Here is a 24,822-nt window from a genome sequence, read left to right on the forward strand (position 1 = left end):
AAAACACTACTCAGTGTAAAATGTTAAGTATTTGTTTTTCTTTCTTTCATTCTTAACAAAAATATGTAGATCTTTGAAACTGAGTCAGTCTGTTTGGAAAGTGCAATATTAAACTGAACATAATCAGTGCAGTTCTTATTACCTTTTGTACCATGAGAAAATTTGCCACGTGTTATGTTTGGTAAATTTATTGCAGAGTACAATGTGATTATGTACATGCCTGTATGCATTTTTCTTATTTATTTTTTATTGTCTGTCTGTAGGCATTGTAGGCAGGCAATGTGGTGTAGTGGTTAAGGCTTTCGACTTCAGACCCTGAGATCGTGGGTTCAAGTTCAATGACACTGTGTGACCCTGATCAAGTCAATTAACCTGTCTGTGCTCCAATTGGAAAACCAAAAGATCATAAATTTTATAAGTCGCCTTGGATAAAGGTGTTAGCCAAATAAGTAAATGTAACAATATAATGTACAAACGAACAAGACTTTATTTTTATTATTTTTTTTCTGGCATTCCAGTACAGTAATCTCCATAAGGTGCTTTAAGTACAGAACTTTACTACTGTTTTTATAATCTGGGCAAAAACGGGTTAAGAGATTGATTTGCTAAGGATCATATGGGGAATCAGAGACTGAAATTTATTGGGTAGTCATGTGGTTTACAGCAACTTTAACTACTATGCCATACTGCATAGAAGTCATTGCTGACATACTGTATATGCTGCCTTAAAACCGTTTTCTTACACAAGACATACATTTTCCATCTGTCTGTTCATTTATTTATATTATTTTTCTCTGAAACATTCCTTTGTGTTGAAATTGTTTAGTTTTTTCAAAAATATTAAGATGCAATTAATGTTCTTTGGGATTACTTTCTCCAGGAACAGGATGTTCTAAATAAAAAAAAAAAAAGTCTTATTGTAAGATTAACACAATTTTTGAAAGTACAAAATTTGTTAGGTACAGGGTTTTTTTTTTTTTTTTTTTTTAAAGTTTGCTTTCATTTTAAACATAGACCTTCTGAACAAAACCTGTTCCCCTCCATGTTCTGCTGTAATTTTTCTTTTTCTTTTCTGTCTGTATTCTCTGTTGTATCATTCCCTGCTGAGAAAAGCAACAACTTGTTTGATGCTTGCATGATCTTTTTTTTTTTTTCATTGCTCTTGAAAGGATTTACCATTCAAGTTTAAAATAACACTGTCAAACTGAAAAGGTTGCATTGACACCCTATTTTCTTGTTTTGTCATAAAATTTACAGAATGTTTTTGCAGTATGCAAAATGAAGGACTCAGTAATTGATTTCGTTGTACCAAACAAAGTGTTCATATAGGTTTTCATTCACAAATGCATCTGACATTCAAGATTGTCTATGATGGCACTCTCTTCAGTAAATTACTACTTTGTTATGAATTTGTCAGTACAAGTTGCTTAGATATTTTAGTGAAATGCTACTGCCTTGAGCACCCTGGTTAGAACCTGGAAATTATAGCATAAAGTAGAATCTGAACAATAATAAACCCAGTTCCTAGGACTGTGGCACCTCCTTGGTCTGCTGTCACGAGAGCCACATCTGTTTGCTCTCAATGTGCATCTAACAGACTGCTATTGTGTGCACAGTTGAATAGAGATGTCTGTCCCTGATGCATGCTTGTGCCTCTTATCTTGATACTACAGTTTACTTTCATAATTTTCGAGTTGAAGTATTGAAAAAGATCTCCTTCATACTAAGTGGTGTTATTTATGTATTTTGTTTTCTTTAGATTGGTAACAACCAACTGAAGACTCATCTTTGTGACTGGATGAAAAAGGTAAAGTGCAAGCATATAATTTTTTAAATTTAGTGTCTTTTTATGAATTTTACTGGAAGTCGGAATCAAAAATAGACGTCAGCATCTAATGAAAAAGTCCTCTTTTGTCCTGTCCTTGTGTTAGTAGAATTGTAATGAGAGGTTCGGCTAGTCTGCAGGAAACTGTATAGAAAAATGTCCTTAGGTCTATGGGCTGGATGTAGCTGTTGGATATTAGTTATGTCCAGGTTCTTTGGTTACTGCTCTGTTTTGTGTACTAGTTCTATACACTTTCCGCATAACTTTTAAACATTGTAAATTATCTAAAGAAAATCTTAATTAATCAAATTACTGCATCTTTAAAATATTGTAATTTAAAAGCACGATACATCTCCATGCTTACTTGAAGCCCCCACCAACCTAAGTTTGTGAGATTACTATAACTAACACTAATATAATAATTTTCTTATTGAAATTTTCATTTGACTGAAATGTGGTTTTCCAAGTATATTATATTTAAAGGGACCAATGGACTTTTTTCTTTTTTACAAAAAATAATGATTTTTTTTGCTATTTATATCACTCATGAGCAAAGCAAGTTATAGATAATTTTAAATAAAAAGTGTTACTTTACAAATTTAAATATAACAGTCTGAACTGGCAAATGATTGTTGGAAGACTTGATATTAATTAAGGTAAAAGTAAATTTGGTCATCACTGGTCAGTGCATAAGAAGCCTTAGTTATATTTTTTGTTATAGTATATTTTTAACACTTTAATTTTAAAGCATCCACATTCTGGTGTTCTGAATATGAATTACTTTTTAATTTTTTCTTCCACCATTTATCCTCAGATTTATGATTCCCCTGCTGAGACAAATTGTCTTAACATTTATTCCTGAAGGACTTACATTTCACCTAATGATCACCATTTGTGATGTATATTTAAATAATGGGCAAACTTTTACATTTTCTAGTAGTTTTACCACGGAATAAACAGATATCTTGGGTAAATAGTATGCTATATTTTTCAGGTTTGTCTCTTCCATCCTCCCCTTGCTCCCATATTACATAACTGGTCACTGCATAATTTGTGATTGCATTGTGCTGTGCTGATTATTGAATAATTGCTGAATGTATAATGCACGCACAGAAACTTTGTGGAAAATTTGTGTTTTGCGCAAAGTAAAGAAATAATCTTTTGCCACCACTAAAAGGCCTCTTTTACTTAGGCCAAGCGAGTACAGATTGAATAGCCCATTTTCTTATTATAATTTCCTTTAAGTTGTTAACCAGCCATTATGGTTGCCATTAAACACATTTTATAAAATAATGATGGCTTAATAGATTGTACGATTTTGTGTACAGGATGCATTATTTTTTTCAGCTATAAGATTTAATTATAAGTTTAAAAAAAAGTTCAATTTTCTTAAATTACTTTCTTAAACTTGCTGTCACATGTGGGAATGTTTATAAATTGCATCTGTTAACCATATTGGATGTTATGAAATGTTAAGTGATATAGTAATACTAATGAGTAATAAACAGCAATAAAATGTTTCAAGTCACAGCAATGGGGCAACAAATGTTATCATTGAGATGTACTCTTGAAGAGCTATACCTCACCTCGTCTTCCTGAAAATGTCAAAAAATTTAATTTCTTTTTTTCTGGGACTGTACGAATATTCTACATATATGTTTACTGTTAAACCTCGCATCAAAGCCAGCTTTATGGACCTATATAGGGAAGACAACAGCTGTGATTGTGCATAAACATAGCATGTTGATGATATTGAAAGTTAAGCTGGCAAGAGGACCATCGTATACCAACTTCCTTAGCAACTTGAGGCAATTATGGTAAGATTTTTGTCATCACTGAGGTTGACAATTGGAAGTCATTAGTTATTTAAGTCCGCCTTAAGATTCTTTGTTTTTCTTGTATGTAAACCTGTCCTGTTTTCTGCCTGCCTCTGACCTCAAATAAGTTGGCTTCACGTCAGAAGAAAAATTTTAAATGGTTCTGTGCGTGAGATCTACACATAGATGTGATAGTGTGCCCTTGAAGATGTGGAGTACACTGAACAGCACAGGATGCTTGGTTCAGTCTTTACTAGTGACAAATTGTGTTACTGTGATCTTGTGCTCTAATTGTAGATTCATGTGAACAAGAAGATTTAGATAGGGATCTGTACGTTAATTTGGATTTGTATACAGTATGTCTCTATAAGCAGGGATTTGCCAGAACCAAGGCATTTTTAGTGTAATTTTTAAAAGTTTGGCTTGTAACATCTTATGGTTAAAAGTTTCCTCTTCACTCTTACGTAGTTATTTTTTTGGCAAGTTCATATGATATAACTGTACTGATCAAAGTACCAACATGACCTTTCATATGAAGTTGTCAGGATCAAATCAGGTTCTTTAGGGATTCATTGATTAGGCAAGGTTGATCATTGAATTTACTTATTTTGTTCTTGGGTAAGATTTCAATGTTAAAGTGTATTTTATAACGGAGATACTACTTTTTGGTTTTTACCTATACATCCACTAGAAAGTAGTTCCTTTATATGTTGTTAACTATTACTCTCAAAAAAATTCTTTGTATTAAGCTTGGAATTGTTCTGCCACGGGTTGTAAATTGGAAGGCTTAAATGGGTTCACATTAAAGATGGAGACATGTTCTCCAGTGATGGACTAATGCATCATAGCAACTGGAAGCCAAACTTGCATTGCCCAATGAAAACCAGGGTAGTGTTGTGGTAAATTGAAAATGTAACAGTGTAATAAAATAAACAAGCCAAAGTGCAAACTGAAAGTGAAAATGAATTCAGCACTGTTCGAATCCTAAGTAAGACCAAAATAAAAATGTATTGAACCAAGTTAAAAATTCAAGTTACTGACATTCATAACAAGAATGAGCTGGATGAGGAGGTGGATGTTCTTCAATGAGGCACTTGCTCCACACTTCTCACTGTTTTAGCTGATTCTGCAGAAAGTCAAATCATAGGTAAGCTAGGAGTAGCATGTCAAATGGTTAGGAAATCTTACACATACACATTGGCTCACAACCTACTGAAACAGCACTGGATGTATAGTGGTCTTATTAGAGCTATTCACTCCAAATGACTGTATTAAATAAATACTTGGCATCTGTTTTTCAGAGTTCTTCCTTTTTATCCAGAGTTTTTAGTATGATCTTGTATACTGTAGATTTACATCTTGTAGCGTCCTCATTTTTCTATAACATTGTTTCATATACACACAATGTCAATATAACAAGTAACAATACTTTTTCCTGCCCTTTGTCTGCTCATTTACAACATTGGGTCCTTTGCATATAATCACTTTTTCTTTCTTATGCTCTTGCACGCTCCCTCTTTCTCTCTCTCTCTCCCTCTCTCCCTTGTCCCTTTTAGTATCTTGTTTGACAAAAGGTTAGCCTAAACATCCTGAAGAATAAATGTGTTTCTACTTCCTCTTTGCCCTAGATGCCACTGAATTTTATTTTTACAAATTTCAAATGAGTTCAACAGGGTCTGCCTTCTTGTCAGCAGACTATAATGGAAATTTTCTCCAGGCTAGTGTGAATAGCCTTTCTTAAAACTCTTTCTAACCAGCAGGAGCACATTATCCAAAATACCCACTTGGTTCCCAGTCTCAAAGATTCCTAATGAGTGTTCCCTGACTACCTCACACTTAGTCATCATATTTTTTGTAAATATTTTTATTTTCACAGAAATTATCAATAAACATTTCACTTTCGTGAAATGTACCAGAGTTAGAACAAAAAATCAAAAATATGGTTCGTTTGTAGAGAATTTTTTTTTTTATATAGAAATGGATGGTAATAACCTGAAAGTGTTGCCATTTTCAGAAAAATATCACCTGATTATAATTGTCACTGATACTCCATACTGCTATTTTTCTCCTTTACAATGCTCAATATTGTCTGCCTTGACTCGTTACAACAGTACAGTTTTCATGACAACAAGCTGTACCCTATATTCATAGGCATCTGTGTGGGGAAAAAAGAACATAAAGATGCAGTTTGGTTTTGTGTCTGGGAAGGGGAAAACAGATGTGATTTTTGTTGTAAGGCAAATGCAGGAAAAGCATCAGGCGAAGGTAAAGAATCTACATAATTCATTTCTATATCTGGAGAAGGCGTTAGACAGTGTGCTGCAAAAAGTTAGGAAATGGTCTGTGAAGTAGTAGTTATTTTCTGAGATGATGAAAAGGCACAAGGAAGTACACACAGTAGTCATGGTACCCAATGAAGATAGTGAGCATTTTGAAATTAATATGAGGCTGCATTAAGTATTTTTAATCATTCACTGAAGTGGCCCCAGCCAAATAAGTGGATCCAGTCCCAACCAGTACTTCCAGGAATGCATGCTCAGAGAAGTATGAAAGTGATTGTTGATCTTTGACCTAAGGTTCTCTAATAGGTACACATATTTAGCAAAGTTATGTTTGTTATGAGCAATCCACGAATCACAAAAGTCTACCTTATTAAAAGGACAAGTGTGTGTGTCCTTATATTTGCTGTGTCTTTGTCATTCCAACAGATAGCACATCACAAACATTTTTATTAATGAAATGTATTGCATTTGTCATTCTAATAGTGCATCACAGACATTAACACTGCTTTTATGAATCCCATACCAAGTGGCTTATAACTGAGATGTATGCATTGCATGGTGTACTGCAAACATTATCACTGAGGTCTAAGTTGATTACTCAAGTTTCAACCCATCTTAGATGGGTAGTATACCTAGTACGTGATAAATGGTAAAAATACATTCTAATTCAGATCATCAGAGGTTCTTTCCCAGTCATGCCCCACTAGATATTTATCTTTACTGATCTGAATATATAATATCATCCGGTAGAACTCGAAAGTCAGTAGGTGGTAAAATTTCACGCAGTTCGTTAGATACATATGATACTGTACTTTTTATGTAATGGAGCAATATTGGTTAACCTCCAGTCACTGGGAATTGTTGCCGCCACGAAAAAAAATAGAAGGCAAAGGTTTATATCTAGACAGTTTAAGTTCACATTTAAACAATAAAATTATTAAAGACCTGTGACTGTAGTACAATATGAAGAAAAACAAAAAAATACAGTATGAGCAACAAAGTCCGCTCCATATATAAAAAGCAGCACATTCAACCACAGCTTTTATTGACAGGTCATATGATATTCAGCAGTCTCTCAAAATGATAACTACAATATTTCTTACTGACATTGTCACTTATGACAACATGGAAATATAAAAATTGTTGGCTTTCTCTATTCTTCTGCATTTTTTTTAATCTTGAGAATTTAGTAAATTGAAAACTTGTTTATATTCTCTCTGAGTTGCGTGCAGCTTTTGATTAAGTTGTGTATTTTCACCTACCCTTAACATTTCATGTCTCTATGTTGCCTCAGTTTTCATAGTTAGTGGACAGAAGTTTGTTTTGATCTTTAATGCTCTATTAAAATGTTTCATTCAAATGAAGAGTTTTTTTTCCTTTATTTCATTCCTGGCTTGAAGCCCATTATCTTGTATATTGTTGACATTTCTTTTTTTTTGTGTGCTTTAATGCTGAATTATAAGCTGGAGCCATTTGCAAAGTACATGTACTGCATCATTATGCAAAACAAAAAATCAGTTTTTACATAACTTCATCTGGTAATCCTAACTATCCCAGACTTGTACTTTTTGCCTGCTCTCTCCATGATAGATCAGACCCTGTGTGAAAAAATTGTATATGGTCATAACCAAAAATGTAAGAAAATTTCATGTAATAATTGTTTCTTTATTTTTCATAGTGTCACAGAAATCAGTTTTAATATGTAAAGAGTACAGTACATTCTGCGATTTTAATAAAAAAAAATCGTCTTATGCCTATGAAGCACTCTAACTATAAATACATTTTATTTATATAGCGCCTTTCCCATGCTCAAGGCACTTACAGAATATAAGAAAGAATGGCAGGGTATACAGTATATAGCATTGTACAAACCAGATAAATAAATAAAGAAGATTACGACTGTGAATTCAGAGAAGAAAAAAAAAACAGACAACATAATTGATGGTCTAGCACACACACACGGGTTACATGAGCATCTTGACAGAGAAGTAAACTGAGAGAAGGGTAATAAAGTCAAGTAGAGCTAAAAGCCTTCCTGAACAGATGAGTTTTGAGTTGTTTTTTAAAAGAATCCATGGAGTCCGCTGACCTGATTAATTTCGGTAGGTCATTCCAGAGTCTGGGCGCTATACAGCTGAAGGCCCTGTCACCCATGGAGTGTAGATTAGTGTGGGGCACAACAAGATTACCAGAATCAGAGGACCTTAGTGGGCGGACAGGCACATAGTGATTTCAAACATGCTTTTTATGTATAAAGTCTGACAAACAAAAAAAACATTATTATGTAAAATCATCCATGCTAAACTTTTAAAAGTTCTTATGCTTTTTTTCCATTCTGTTTAAATGTTTCTGTACAGTCTGTGTTTCTTTGCTTAACTTGGATATGTTGAATATTCCTGGTTTATTTGGAATAAAAGTGCATCTCTCTCTCTCTCTGATTGTCTACTCTCTAATTTTCTACTTTTGTATGCAGTGGCATGCTTTCTCTTCTAATTAGTAAACTGATTCTGATTATGATCATTTGACCTAGGGAATTATCATCAATAAAGTGATGGATACCAGTTAGCTTGCATACTTCTCAGAATGAGCATCATGTACTGCGTTGTTGAGTTATGAATATCCACCAGATGGCAGTGCAGCTTAAGGAGTGTATTCTATGCTTTGTTTCAAACATGGAAGCTTGCCTTGGATAGATTTGCCTTCCCAGTTCTTCTGGTATATGTAATTCAGCCTCCTTTTGGCATCTGTTATAAATCAAAAATGAGCTTGAATGTTACTTTTTACAGTTTAATTTGTCATTACAAATTTGCTCATAGTTTATCTCGTATTTATTTTTATATTTTGCAGTTTACTTTTATAAATTCCAATTGGCAGTCCGAGAAGTCATCTGTTTTTCATTCAGCTATTTATTTTCTTTGCAACACATTTTATTTTATAGATCATCTATCACTTGTTTTAGTAGAGTGTGTTATTTAGAAGTGCAGACGATCAAAATGCACTTTCATTTCAGGGTCTATATTACAGGGCACAAGTACACTTGTTCCAAAACAATTTAAAAACTTTCCTCATGGTTTTTGTAATAAAAAAAAATTTAAAAAGCATGTTTTTTTTATATTTTTGTTATTTAAAGGAAAGCTTTTACTCCCGATTTTACTGTTGCTGGGTTGTAAAAAGTCGCATCTTATCCTGGGACAAACCAGACTTGAATGGGATGCCAGTCATAAAGCACACAACACCCACATTCACTGACACTGCGTCAGTCCAAAGTCTAACCTGACTAGATGTACTAGAAGCAAGGAGTTATCTTTATAAAAGGTAGAAGAGATCCATTCAAATAGCAGCAGCATGTAGGGATACTCTGCCAGCTCTGAAATATTAGTTAAAATGTATAAAACTTGAAATAGGGACACATACTATAAAAATGTAGATAAACTATTTTCCAATGTTTCACGTGACCCTTATTTAGATTTTCAAAGACACTAATACATTATTTTAAACTTAATTTTTCGTTGTTTGCTTTATGATTAGATCTAGTATTTCTTCCTACTGTCAGACAGGTTTTTCTTTTTGAAGAATTTATCTGTCAGTTCTGTAACTGTGATGTAGCACAATAGTGCTAGCAAAGAATCTGTCCCAAATATGCAAATTATGCTTTTATTTTTTACTTGGCTATTTTAGCAATTCAGTTCTTTTGAGCCTTTCATTATATATTTATTTGTAGTCAGTAAACAATGTCTTATCTTTTCCTTGCCAAAGCCAACAGCCCCCACTTGTTCTTTGCAGGAAGTATTTTTTTTTTTATTTTATCCTGCTAATATGCCTATTCATGCTGTTTTTTACTCCATAAATATATACATATTTAATCTCATTTCAAAATTTCAAGCATTATTTAAGTTATTTTGTATGTTTTAAATTACCATATGATGGTGATATATGGTTTTTAAATGCAGTTATAGACAAAATTCATTAAGTGTACGTACAATGCTTAGTAGATGATTTATTACATTTTTCTAGTTGGGTAAGGAAGGTTCATGTTGCATTGCAATGAAGTGGGACTTGCTTGTACAGGTCATTTTGAAAAATAACTTCTACACATTAAGTGAGATAGGTGTATGGGTAAGTGTTTGTAATTTGAGCTTAATATGGGTTCAACATTACTTGAGAGAATAAGTGGCCAGGGCTCTATAAATCATAGACTTTATTGACACTAAATTTGAATTTCATTAGCTTCAAATCCACTAACAAGGAAAAAAAACTGTGTGTGTGCCATCCCCCAACAAACTGTCTAGGGCTTATCAGAACTTAAATTGTCTTGGCTTTTTTAGACATCAGTGCCTTGTGCACCTTGCTAATATGAGTTAGTAGTGGAGTGGCTGATCTGGCTGCAAGAAAAAGACACATTTCTTGTCAATTCTTATAAGGAGAAAATGTTAAACTTTCATCTCCTTTTTCTTGTCCTCCATTCTATGAGTTTTCACCTTCTGAAAACTTTAAAATTCATCCTAGTCTTGGTTCACACTGAACAATATAGTCACTGCATGGAAAATGTTACATTTGTTCCAGTATCTTATTTAAGCTAGATATCTCCACAGCAGTATGTGTTAGCTCTCAGCCTTTAGTTAGCCTTACAGTGTCCAGTCTTCAGGGCAGCTAACCAGTGGCCTGTATGATCTAAGGAACAGCATCTTCCTTTTTGTTCACTTCTGGAATTTTGTGTCACCCCACCAAGCTGCTTCTTCCTCCGACATATACTAGTTCCCCAATCTTTTGTCTGTCTAGCTCAATGAGCAAAACTACATGACTTGCTGTCCCCTACATCTCCACACAAGCATAAGCAGCACCTTATGAGAGTATCTCACAGATTTTATTAGTGTTTAATTGAGGCAGTCTGCAACACATTAATGTTTTATTTTGTGTGTTCCCAATTGTCTAGACACTGATTCTAATGATGCCAGCAATATGCTAGAATTGTTACTTGGTCAAATACTGAAACTGCTAAAAGAAAAATGCAATAATTGTTTTGATTCATTTAATAATTCATACAGGTGTAATTAGATAATTTTGGTTGTGGTGTTCGGGTACCAGAAAATGATATACTATATGTCCTGGGGAATTTATAATGCTAATAACACTGGCAGCTGCTGGCCAGTGGAATTTCAGTCTGCTTGTCAAGTATTTTTTTGCTTGAAGCACGTTAAACAGCTACATCTCTTATTCTGATGGCTGAAAATGTGAAAGGAGATGTTCAAGGTTATCTGTTTTTGTACTACTGCTCTACCAAGTAAAATTGTCAAATAAAGCAAGTTTCAAATGTTTAAAATTGTAAACACTTTGTATTAGTTATAAAAGGCCTGAATTATATCCACTAGAGTGGTTTTGGAGTGTAATGTTTTTTTTTATTGATTTTATTGAAATCACACAACATTCCATACAAATAGATCAATTTTTATAAAAATAGGATCAAAAACAAATCAATCCCCACCCCTGTCTTTTGTATCTCTTTATTTTGTCACAAATAATCTTAATGCCCAGTACAAATCAGTCTGCTGATCTGAATTCATTTTTGGCAGTAGTGAGTGAGTAACAGTAGGTGACTCCTTGCAGGCTTGACACTTGACTGTAAGAATCTGGAAATTTTGTTTAAAAAAAAAAAAAAAAAAAAAAGTACCAAGCCAGTTCTTTATGTCTAGCCATCATGATTTCATATAATTGAGGTCTGACTTCAAGACTTTCCATTTCTTTGACCATCATCAATTCCTTTCCAATAGGATAACAGTGTTTATGTTCAATTTGAAGAAAATTGTGTCTGTTGATCAGAAAAATATTAAAAGGATGAAATAATGCTGGGATGGAACATTTAAAATTTATACAAATAAAAATAAAAGGATAAAATAACTCCTGCCTACATGTCTACAGTATTAGTTGATTTCCTTCTGATATGAAGCTGTAGGTCAAGCCATTGCTTGTACCTCTTCTTTCACATTCTTTTAAAGTCAAGCTCCTAAAAAGGGAAGGAAAAAAGAGCTTGTTGTATGATACCCCCCCCCCCCCCACGTGGGTCAGTTATGTTTCTCCCTGCTAACAATTTAAAGAAAAAAGGGTTACATTTAAGTGTTTTGGTCAGTGTCTTAGAATTAGAATGGCACTAATTGCTACTCCTTTGCAAGTGTATATCAGTACACTGAATTACAAAACAAACTGGTGAAACAAAATTGAACTTATTAACCTTACTAACCATTATTTTGTTTTGTTTTGGTTTTTTTTGTAATGCTGTTCAACCTTCCAGAGTATGCCATCAGTTAAATTTCTGTTAAATAATTCACTAACAAACTCATGTGAGTAAGAGCCTTTCGTGATTGAAAGTAACATTTTGTTGACAACCTTTGCTTTTATAAATTAACTATTTCATTTCTAAATTAAGGGCAACAAATGCCTCAATTTATTGGTACAGTCAAAGTTAGTAAGGAAGCCACCCTGCCTATCCTGTTGCACATTTACCATCTTCTTAATTAAAATTTTCATGCTAAAGGTTCAGATTTGTAAAAGGTTTTAAAAAAATTTTATTCACCGTATTATTAGCATTATTACTTTTTAAAAGACTCCTGGTTGGCCTAGGTGGAGGCTGAATTTTGATGAAGGCTAAATGACATACACTTATGTAAGACTTCAGCATACCAGTTCTTTCATCAGATTATAGCAATACATCTCTTTTTTCCTTATTTTTTTTTAATTCTTAGTTTATGTACTGCATTCGTGAGAGAATGTGTGTATGAAGGTACAGTATATCCCTGCAACAAATATTTTTTTCTATAAGGCTAATAAAGTGTAACTAGATCTGTGAGTTAGTTACATTCTGTCAAATCTTTCTTGTTCTCCATTACAGAATTCCCTTCACTGTATGATGATTTTACATTCTATGTAAACTTCATGGTAGTTCATTATTGTCAAAAGAATTAAGGCATTTCCTATTAGAAATGAATGCAGTCATAATTGATTCTTGTACAGAAGGTGCTAGTATATGATTAATGGTATTCCAACAAAAGCGATTACTGGCAAATTTGTGCATTTAGTAAATCCACTCCCAAGGGGTTAATTTTATTTATTTATTTTTTATAAACATAAATGAAATAAAAATGTGGGAAAGTAAAATTGTATAATACAAAAAGAAACAACAATATAGTGTTTCTGTAGGGTTGAAGAGAAACCACAATTTCATGTAAATTAAGGTTCTGTACTGTGCAATTTATTGCACCAAAGTATGTGCTGTGCCCTGCAATAAGTGTTAATACCAAAATACGGACAAATGTCAACATTTTACAGTGATTAAACTGGACATATCTTTATTTGGAGTAACCTCCTAGCTCTGAAGGAAAAATAGCTACAAGCTTATATTATCTTTATATATAATACACTACTGTGGCTGTTTGTCTGTCCAGGAAATTAAATCACCTGTAGCTTGCAAACCATTTGAACTATTGACCTAAAATTTGGTACACATACAGTATGTAACGTCTACTATCCGCTTTTGGGGTGATGATTGACCTCCAAGGTTATTCCTGTTTTTATTTTTATTTTATTATATTGTAGAATCAACTCTCTGCAGCGGTCCGGCAGGGCGGCCGTGCGGTGCATGCGTACGGACATCGTTCTCATCCCTGCCACCTTCACCGTCACTTCCCATACCTCTTCATATGTTAAATCATTCTTGAGGCAGATTGAAGAAAAATTAAGGAAAATGTACTAAGTAATTGTAACACAAACACTGACTTAATCAGTTTTAACGGAAGAAGAGAAGAAGCAGGCCACTAGGGTGGAGAAAAGAAGAGCTGCTCAGGAAACGGCAAGCGCATCAACCTCTGAACAAAGGAATGCTAAATATGCAGAGAAAGAGTATGAATGCTCAAGTCAAGTGTATTTGCACCGTTACTGGTACTATATAAACTGCCAAAGAATACACTTTTTAAAATGTAAGCATCCAGAAAGAAAATAGAAAACAAGATTATAGCTGAAGGCCTAGAAATTGCAAAAAATTCTTGTTGCAGAGAGGAAAATTGGGTGTATGGGGAATTGTATCTCTTTTTAGACGATTGTCACCAGTAACATTTTAATTAATGAGAAATACAGGGTAGTTGTAATGCCCTGTTGCTGTTTTTGTATTGTCTTGATGAGCTAGCGGATCAATGTTGTTTTAAGTAATCAAAGCCATTCAGCCTATGGACCTTTTTACAATAAAGCCTCCTGGTCACAGCTTAATAAAAAGCCAGAAAGACAACTTGGTGACAACAAGAAACTTCACTCACTACTTTTATACCAGAGACTCCTTTTCTGACAATGTGATAATGATAACACTCTTCTTTGAACAGCATTAAAAACTAATCTCAGCATTTTTTTTCCTGTCTAATAGTTTAATTTGTCCTTTTATGCCAGTTTGAATGCAGGTGGGCATTTTTATACTAGGCCTTAGGCTCGAACTACAGTATAATTAAGACCCCCACAGGCCCCTAGGTGATTTAGCTCCTTATCAGAGAGTTAATCATATTAACAATGCAGTGAGTGGACAACCTGTAGTTTAATGTTGCATGTATTTCGCATAGAGACTGGACCGTTTCATCAAGCTTCAGAGAGAGCTGATCATTTCATCAGATGGGGGCTGGAGGAGGGGGGAGGGTGGATTAGAGAAAATCTACAGTGTAAATGTCAAGAAAAATCATAAGATTTAACAGCCTATGCTTAAAATTTTCCCCTTGTTTGTTTAATTCTAAAGTTTTTTAGTTTGCATATCAGGAAATTTCCAAGGTTTTCAGTAATAAAAAAGGATGCATTCATTTCTATATGCAAATTAATAATAAGGTAGGTTTTTGCAAAAGTATTTATCTTGAGGTCTTGGGTCATGTTTTCCTCTACAGTCTGTGAATGGGCCATTACACCTGATGTAAAACACATATTCTGATGTCTGGAAAACATTACTGGCCTAGCATAGCTAACACTTTCCCAAACTTGACAATTTCATGTTAACACTTTTTTGTGTGTGAAAAATAACAACTTCCAAATGCATGTTGTTGCTTTAGAGAGAAGGGTACAAAACACCCATATGTCCATTCTTACTACCCACTATTATGATAGTTTTTTTTTTCTTACTAGTTTAAATTTAATATAATCTAAGATTCTTGTTTTTGTGTAAAACATGCTGGCAGTTCTCTATGTACTTAGAATTGCTGTGATAATAATGAACTGTATAAATATCATAATGGTCATGAATACTTAATTCTAGATTAAATATTTTTTAAATTAATATTGTAATTATTAAACTGTTGAATTGAATCTGTTATTACTAAACATTCTGAATATCTCAAGTGAGCATTACAAAGGACTTCATTTTTCCTTTGTTATATAATTAGTTTAAGTATTAAATGGAATAATTAAGAATAATATTCATCCATCAGTAATCAAACCTGTTAATTGTTGTAGGGAATGGGACCTTTTCCAGCAGCACTGGAATGAAGGCAGGATCCAGCTCAGGAGAAGGGTGTCTGTGCATTGCACTACATACTCTAATATCTTTTTTTTAATACAGTCATGTATAAATAACATTTATGCGATAAACGACAATGTACAAAGAACAAGCAAAAAATAAATTTAAACCTAGAGTCACCTCTAAATTACTTTTTTTCCAAACCACACAAACCAAATTTTAAAAAGTAGCCACAAAAGCAACAATTTGTGCATTATATCATTGTATTAATACTCAACCATGCTGTTTTTGGTTTGAAAATTCCAAAAGGGCGATACCAGGATTTTCTTATATGTACAGACTTCTCTAACATAAACATGAACTTAGTTAACTAATGAAGTCGGTCCCTCTTTTGCTAATGACTTGTGAAACATGCTGGTGCCTGGTCTGTTTCAGTTGGCATCAGATCATTGTGATATCTCTGACACTATCATCAACTGAGAAAATCCAACAAAATAGGTTTAAAGGGCATTAAAAAAAGTGAGAGACTCACAACCACAGTATTTTGGCTATAAGCTGCCTAAATTGAAACAGCGACACCTTGATTTAGAATCACACAGCTTTGAAATGAAGAAAAAGGACAAGCCACAGTAACATGAAAAGAATTTGCAGACTACACAGACTATGTTCGGTAGCCATGCTATCTACCCAGCCAGGTGATTGTTCATCAAATTGAACAAACAGTTTTCAACGTACATACTTGTTCTGTCCACACCAATATTCTGTGCCTCCTTGAAGCATTGGTATTATATTGTTGACATCTTTTCTATGAAGAGAAAAGAGAATGCGTAAGCCTTCTTGGTGGCTTTTTCAAATTTAGCACAGTCCTCCTCTGCAATAGGTGAATATCAAAATGTGGTGTAATGTCTTGTGAACAATGCATTTCTGATATTGATCTCCTTTTTTATTCTCAAATTACTGTAGCTACCTTTAAAGAAGGAAATGGTACTGGACTTTTCTTACAGTTTCCCTGGCAAATGCTGCTTGGCCTTGGCTGGAAAAAACTTGAACCATAAGTGCAAATTTGTGATTTAAAAAAAAAAAAAAAAAAAATGGCGGTAATGACCCACCAGACCCATCACTGAACTGGAAAGTTCACATAGCACAAGTGCTTAAAGAGGCAAGGGTATAGAGAACACTGCAGAGCCAACTGGTCCAGCCTCATCAGCCAGAAACAGGTTTACAGCACCAGGCACAAAGACAATTTTACATACTGCAGGAAGCAATGTATTTATAGATAAGTAAATAAATTGAGCATGTGATAGAAATTTTGAAAGAACAATGTTTTAAAAGATAAAGCTTAGGGTTGTTATAAACATTTTAATAATAAGCTGAATTACTAAGGAAGGTGTATTAAATACTTTGCTGTATCCCAATGAATCTTAAAATATAATTTTTTATGACATTAGCTAGATTTCTTTCGAAATTATTTCAGAATTAATTTAAATTGGTATCCATTTATATAATCATTTGATACCATAAAAGAACTGCTGTGCCATTGCTAAAATTCAGTACAATATGAATGTATTAGGATGACTACAATGGATCTGCCATTCTCACTGGTCTGTTCTCATTCTGTTTTCAAATATTTCACATTGCCTTTACTACATTTTTGATGATGGTCACCTTTTGTTATAAGCTGAACAAACCACAACATTGTGTCCTCCAAGCCTTCTTGGGAAATTCCCAGACTCTCTTAGGCCCTTTGAGAGATGTAATGCCTCCAGCTTGTCCTGCACCTCCCAGTTGCCATGCGTTATACACCACCTTAAGGAGGCATCCAGGCACCCTGCTAACTACATATCCCAACCTCCTCGACTTCTTCCTCTTTATCTAGTGAAGCAACCGTTTTACAGCAGAGTCTTCCCATAGTGCTGAACTCTTCATCCTTAAACATAAAGGGAAATTAGCAACATGGCCAAAATTAAGCCCCTGTGCTATTTGTACTCGCAGTCTCATTGCCTTAGTTATCATTCAGGAATCCTCACCATAGATCAAGATTGTGATTTTGACCCCTCAAATTTTAGGGGGTCCCTTCTTACATGTTGGTTTTTTTTTGTTTTTTTTTTTATAAGAGAATGAGAGACAGTGAAAAGATTTACATAATAGTATCTAATGAGGAGTCAAACGAAATGACACCTTTTATTGGCTAACTCAACAGATTACAATATGTAGGCTTTCTGAGTTACCTTGAAAGCATTGCATATTGTAATCTGTTCAGTTAGCCAATAAAATTTGTCATTTTGCTTGACTTCTTCTCATTGCATCCATAATGGCTAACACAATACAACACCCTACTACTACATAATAGAATCTATATTTTGAAACATTCAGATCATTTATATGTGCAATTTATAGCCCAATAGAAAAGAATATTTTAATCTCCACTTTCTATTGTTCTTTATATAAAACATAAACATTGTATGTAAAGGTACAACTCATTCTCAAAAGAGATATGGCATTTTTATTTCCTTTTGTGTACTTCAATGTGCTTTACTGTTAAATTAAATAGAAGCAGAATTTATGGTCTTTTTATGTAAGTGTTTTAATAAATACCAGTAATTTCTCTTATTAACTTACAGAAATCTGCAAATCTTTCCCTGAGTTTTAAATAACCTTGCAAATTAAAATTTACATCACATACAATTATTCTTTACGACTAGAGAATGGTGTTTAATAGGAAAGTGTAAAAAAGAAAAGACTAAAATTCTGTAGACAAAACAATTGTGCTTTCAATTATTAAAGGCTGTAACCTTACAATAAATAACTTAAAATTTTTATTTAATCAATTCCTGGCCGAAGAATATTAGTGTTCTCGGATGGGGAAGGAAGTACGCTCGAAGGGTTTCCATATTTTAAACAGAGAAGACAATTACTAGCTGCCAACACTAAAGATTTAAGGAGCTTTGAATATGGGATGGTAGTGGGTGACAGATGTGTATGTTTTGGGATTAGCCATAACTAGAAGCGTTAATGTGATTGGAAATGGGTCACTGGTCACAGAGCACTGAATAGGCTGATGTGATACACTGTGCAGAGTGACAGTTTAATTGTGTAGGGTATGTACAGCTAGACCAATATTTGAATGCCACAGGTCACCTGAATGTCATTGCTGGTCTAATGCAACCCTTCATGATAGTCATATACCCAAATTTGAGAGGAATTTTTTGAGCAAGTTACTGCCACAAGCCACAAAGCTAAGAGTTTTCTGGAATGATTCCATGGACATGACTATATATTAAACTTGATGTAGCAATCTCCATATCCACCAGACCTTTATCCACTTCACATTGTGGGATGCAAATTGAAATTGTATCTTGTCTTATTTAAGCTGCTCCAAGAACAAATAAGGGCAAACCCACCATTAGTTAGGTGTACCTATATTACTGGCCACCCTGTGAATAATAAAATTAAGCTTGATTTGTTGATTTTTACAATTTAAGTAATCGGCACAACTTTATGAACTACATATAAATGGAAATCTGTACCTTCACCCATTCATTTTTGTATCCTTTGATGTTATTTGATGTTGAGATAGTCTGTGCTTCTTACAGCAGATTCAAGGTGGAATCCAGCATTGTACAGAGCACTAGTTAGTAACAGTTTACATGGATTCATGCACCAGTCCATGCCAAACAACCCTTATTGCTTAGAAAGAGACCCTGACAAGGCGCAGTGTGCTGATGCGATTGTGGTTCTGTATATGACTGAATACACTCCAGGGTGGGTTCCAATCCTATGAACAAAGCTCTAGAGAACTGGCAACAAAGTGTTCTGATCGAAAAATGGATATACAGGTTAGAAAGTGGATGTAAAGTGCAATGATAGGGGTAATGGGTTTATACGCCCAGATTTCTTCACCCCAACGATTTTCCAAGAAAAAGAATTCACAACCCTATTTTCTTTGTAGTTAAATCCTGCCATCTAGCGCTGAAAACAAATACTAAGTGGAAATTGTGTGTTGTGTGCCAATATTTTAATAAATTGATGCAGTACATCCATTGGTTATTTTTCAAAACCGCTTAAAACAATTCTACGCCAGTGTCCTAGCATCTTAGCTCCTGGGCAAGGTAGGAATCAACCCAGTCGTCGTTAATTAGTGCTTCAGTGTTAAAATTAAGTAAATATTGTATAACACCTATTTTTTGAATGTTTCAGACTTGTTCATTTACTTCATTCACATTTTACTACTTCATACAGGAATCGACAGTTTAAATTGCTTTGCTTAGTTTCAATATATCGTTATAGTATATTATTCCTTTATGGTGTTGTAATGAGTTTCCCTAGGTTTCTTTTTAGTTTTGTAGTAATGCATTGTACTGTTTCCTTCGCTAAGCTAAAAGAATGTAGCCAGGTGCACATTCGTGAAGTTGAAAAGAAAATTGGGATGCAGAATCTTACGTTGCTATGTATCTGATTCCTCCTGTATACCGTACGATGCATTATTTTTCATTATATATGCATTTTCTTGCACCCTTCTATCCCTGTTTACACATTTAAGCGCTTGACCCCAAATACTGCTGCATTCCATAGAAGCATTGTGAAGGTTACTTCCCGTCTACCCTTAGGGTGACTTTAGTTTGCACAGCTGCAGCTTTGGGATTCAAAACAAAAAAAATGAGACAAGAGCAAAAGGAACACAAGTCAAGATGTAATAGATTAAGCCCACACTGACAGTGTAATGGTGGGTGAGCTGCGTAGCTATGTATGCGCGCGTGTCCCGCGCGTCTGAGAAGGGAGGGTTGCTCGGTTGTCATAGTGAAAGGACGAGTCACGTGACGCCAAGATGCTGCGGCCGCCGTCACTGACGTCACAATCGCGAGCGAGTAAAGGAGGGGCGGTTTGTGTCGGAGAAGGCAGACGAGCAAGTCAGCTAAAGGAATAGAAACGATCAGATATATACGTAACGGTCTACCGAAATCTGTGCCCTTCTTCTAATTTTGGGGATTGCTCCAATGCCCGGTCCCACCCAAACACTTTCCCCAAATGGAGAGAACAACAACGACATCATCCAGGACAACGGGACCAACATCATCCCATTCAGAAAGCACACGGTGCGCGGGGAGCGCGCGTACAGGTAATAGCGGATCATTACGCAACTGGTCAGCCGCCGCAACACCTCATCCGTATTGCTAAATTTCAAGTAGAGGTTTGCAGTTGGCATATATAGACGAAAAGTCACATTATGTTGCATTCTCGGAAATTTATGTTTATCGCTGTCAAGCCTCCTTTAGGAGATTTTCTCTAACACGTCTTTTATTTGGGAGGGGGCACGAATAATGATTAATTGTTTACATTCTAGAATCAGTGGAACATTACCGTTATATGCTTGAATAGACTGAGCGTACCATGCGTCCGCCGTTATATTGATTGTACGTATTATCGTTTTATTTTTGAAAAGGGCGAAAAGCGGTCGAGCAGAAAGGGGGATGTGGCAAACGTGAAAATGGAAGCCTCTGGATTTAAAGATGCAAGCGGCTGCTGCTGCTGTGCGGGCGCCAGATTGATGGAGCTTTGCGCGGTGCTGTCGCCTCCCATTGGCTGGGCGCGTGACAGCTAGGTCACGTGGTTGTCCATTAAAGGGGTGGCGAGCCGAGAAGGAGCTACTCTCCTGTGGCGTGTACTCGTCACTGTTTTTTTTTTTTTTTTTTTTGCGTTTTTATTTTTGCAGTTCCTTTTTCCGCTTGGAACTTCAGTCTTGACTAATACATAAAAAGCAGCGGCCAACAACACTGCCATCTGGACACTTATTCTGTCCTCTTCGTGACAGACGGAAAGCGGGTCTCTCCCTCCCTCTACCCCCTCTGCAATCGTAGAAGGAAAGGCTGCTTAAAGCTTTTAGTTTAATTAAATGTGTCCGGTGTGATGGGGGTGGGGAGTTTAGTAATTGTGTGGTTTTGGGATGGCTTAAAAAGCAGGATCATGTGTTTATGTTCGGAGTGTACTATGATAAATGTAGGGTGGATTTATTTAGGGGAAAAAAAACTGCTGAAAAGTACAACTATTAGCAACACAAAAGCTCGGGAGACTTCGTATTCTTTTCGCGCAAGAGAAGGTAAGACACATGAAAGAGATGAAGAGAGACTCCATCAGGAGGTTGTGACGACTAATGTGTGCAAGAAAAAATGCACCTTAGACAAGGAGTGTCAAAATTGTGTCCCGTTGCTTATTAAGAAATTGACCTGGAAATTCAAGAGTTCCCAGTTTTGAACCCTGCAACCAAATCATAAGGCAACCCGCTATTTTAAAAAAGCAAAAAAAAAAACATTAACATGTTTTTGTTTAGACGCAGAAGTAAACAAAATTTTAAAAAAATAAAAAAGAATTAGGGCCCGATTAACATTTTCTATAACCCTCTTCATCTAGCTGGGAAGCTATGCATAAACAATTGCTCTTTTCCCTTATACAGTACTTTCCTCCTGGCTGTACACAAACTGTTTGGCTTTTCATGGCTAAGGGCTAGGTAGTGTGCCCTCTAGGGGTCAGGGTTGCACTCCAGAGCCTTTCTTTTTCATTAGACATTAGACAGGTCTCCAAGAAATCTCCCCAGCTGCCTCCTATATAAGAGGGACAGCATGATCCACGTTCATTTTTGGGACCATGTATCCTCTAGTAGCCAGAAGTTGATGCTGCCTATGGCATTTCTTTGGTTTAGCTCTTTCCCTTGGAAGTCTTTGGGGAAATCCTCCAGACTGCCAAGTTGTCTAGTGTACTGGAGAAACATGACACCCTTCCAACCAGGGTGCTTCTGTCTGTCTTTTTGGTCTTTTTTCGGTTACTTGGCACACACAGACCCCATTAATTGCCCATGCATTCCAGTACAAGCATATTCTGGATCTTTCTGCTGCAAGTGTAACTTCCTCTTTTCCCCATAAGGGTGTCTCCAGAACCTAGCTGTGTCTTTAATATCTTGGCAGTTAAATTTAGTTTATTCCGTAATTTTGTAATTTGCATTTAGACTAAGCAAAATATACAATAATAAGCCATTTTATACATGGCGAAATATCCAGAATTTTGTGCAGTGACCTCAGTTGGCTCCCTACAGATACGTCTGCCCTACAAGCATGAATTCTTGAACATTTTTTAATATGTTTATGCAGTACTTTTTCAGTAGTGTATATTACTTAACTCTAAACTAGTCTTTGGTTAAAAAAGCAAGTTTTCATAGACACCAATTTACTGAGTTTATTTTAATTTTGTTCGATTTGACTGCTGCAGAGATTTAGTTCTGAGGCTGTTTGAACTAAACTCTTCTAAATGATGTGTTTGGTGACTTTGCACGTGTGTTATAACTTACCGATATCACTCATCAGACTTGGTACAGATTTACCTGATCAATACTGGTTGCATTAACTGTGTTATTTTAATAGTCTTGTTAACTGCAAGCTGTGGTAGGCTAAGTTTAAAAGAGTTATTCTTGATTTTTTTTTTTTTCAGGACCTATGTCTGCTGATTTATTTTTTTAATTTATGATATTCCATTACACTGAGCACTATATTCAGTACTGCGTGTTCATTTTTCTGCATCCATTAGACTTTGCTTAAAGGTGCTACCTTATGCGAATTTAGTTTAGCTCAGGGCTTGTTGTGCAACAGTGTGAACCTGTGGCATTGTTTGCGGTGAAGTTCTGTTTGCTCTAGTCTGTTGCATACTAGTCTCTGGTAGCAACTAGAGTAAAATTTATCATGCCATCTGCTCAAAACCTAAAACATAGATGTATGGCTATTGAAAATTTCAGTCAGTTGAGATGAACAGAGTCTGCCTTTTAATCTGTTCAATTTAGGAACCTTTTCTGCAGTTGGTTTGCAAAATGTATGTTCTCTGTTTGTAATGACCTGATGATCTACTCAAACATGCATTCAGTAATGTTGGGTTTGCATATATCCTTGTATGTTTTACAGTGTGCTTTTGTAGATCTATCGAGGTATACAATCTTTTTTGGATTATCAGAAAAGTAGACAAATTTGTAAAACAAAAGACATCTTATTACCTATGTAATATGGTAGTCTTAATTATACACACAAAATTTATGAATTTACTGTCATATTGTTTTAATGGCTGTTGCCAAGTTTTTAGTCCATCCCTCTGCATGTTTTTATGTTAGGTAGAATGCCTAGCGGAGGCTGGGCGGTCTCGTGGCCTAGGAACCCCTGCAGATTTTATTTTTTTCTCCAGCCGTTTGGAGTTTTTTTTTTTTTTTTGGTTTATTCTGTCCTTCCTGGCAATCAGACCTTACTTTTATTCTATGTTAATTAGTGTTACCTAATTTTAATTCTTATTTATTTTGTCTTTTTTCTCTTTCTTCATCATGTAGAGCACTTTGAGCTACATTGTTTGTTTGAAAATGTGTTATACAAATAAATGTTGTTTTTGAGCATAGCTCATATATAAATAAATGTTGTTGTTGTTGAGCATAGCTCATGGCTAATTATGCAAGTACATCAGTAGTTTCAAATTACCCAAAATTATAAATTACATTATAACAAATTTTCTTCTTAACATAATGTTTAATAAAAAAAAATGAGTTACCAAGTTTTTGTTTTTTTAGGTTCTCTTAAGGGGGTAATATTTAGTCTTGAACATAATGGGAACATCTGGATAACAACACTGGTTAGAAAGCCAGTCCATTAGTCACCAACACATACCCCCATTAGGACAATTTAGAGATGCTAATGAAGCTAATAGAACTTAAAACAGCAACACAAAAATGTATTTTCAAGGTAAAGACCATGTTAACATGGGTAATACACATACTGTAGGTGCCACAAAACAGGCACCCTATATAGAAATCTGATTATGTGAGGTAGCAACTCCTTGCGATCAAGTTTTTGATATTGTAATTTAAGCATATATTTTAACATAAATCATTACATTTTCTGTAAGGACCAAGTCTCAATATTATTCCTTTTGAAAGATACAAATGAAATAAAAAATTGCAATAGAAACATCAATGAAATTTTAGCTGTTGAGTGCAAAAAAGGTTGATATATAAAATCTTTTTTTTTTTTTTTTGTAAGCTGAAAACTTATGATTTGAGATGACCACAAATTAGACAGCCCCTGGAAAATTCCTTCAAGTACACAGTCTATTCAAATTGTTTTGTCATGACATTTTTAAACCCACTTAATCTAAAGCATTGTTGCAGTGGGTCTGGAGCCTATCCCAGGTATTATAGGGCGCAGGGCAAGAACAACACCCTAGATAGGATGCGAGTCCATTGCAGGATGAACACACACAGATACTAGGGCAAATTTAGTGTTGCCAATTCACCTGACTTGCATGTCAGTGGGAGGAAACATATGCAGACATGGTGAGAACATGCAAACTCCACATAGGGAGGACCAGAGAAGCGAACCCTGGTCTCCTTACTATGAGGCTGCTTTGGTA

The 24,822-nt window shown here is 35.1% G+C and overlaps 1 protein-coding gene across 5 annotated transcripts in view; it reads left to right on the plus strand.

Moving 5' to 3' along the window:
* The window catches only part of mapre2 (microtubule-associated protein, RP/EB family, member 2), a 129,528-nt gene that overhangs the window by 35,797 nt on the left and 68,909 nt on the right, over positions 1-24,822 (plus strand). For 2 of the 5 annotated variants that reach the window (XM_028803492.2, XM_028803493.2), the window contains exon 2: positions 1,760-1,807. Coding sequence is in view for 2 of the 5 variants with exons in the window: in XM_028803491.2 (XP_028659324.2) it covers positions 20,391-20,512 (122 nt within the window). In the remaining 3 variants the exon portion in view is untranslated. Of the gene's footprint in view, positions 1-1,692; positions 1,808-20,184; positions 20,513-24,822 lie in introns of those variants that run through there. The other 3 variants (XM_051929115.1, XM_028803491.2, XM_028803490.2) reach the window with 3 other exon arrangements.

This window comes from Erpetoichthys calabaricus, chromosome 6 (assembly GCF_900747795.2).
Source record: "Erpetoichthys calabaricus chromosome 6, fErpCal1.3, whole genome shotgun sequence".
In the NCBI taxonomy this organism is placed as follows: domain Eukaryota; kingdom Metazoa; phylum Chordata; class Cladistia; order Polypteriformes; family Polypteridae; genus Erpetoichthys; species Erpetoichthys calabaricus.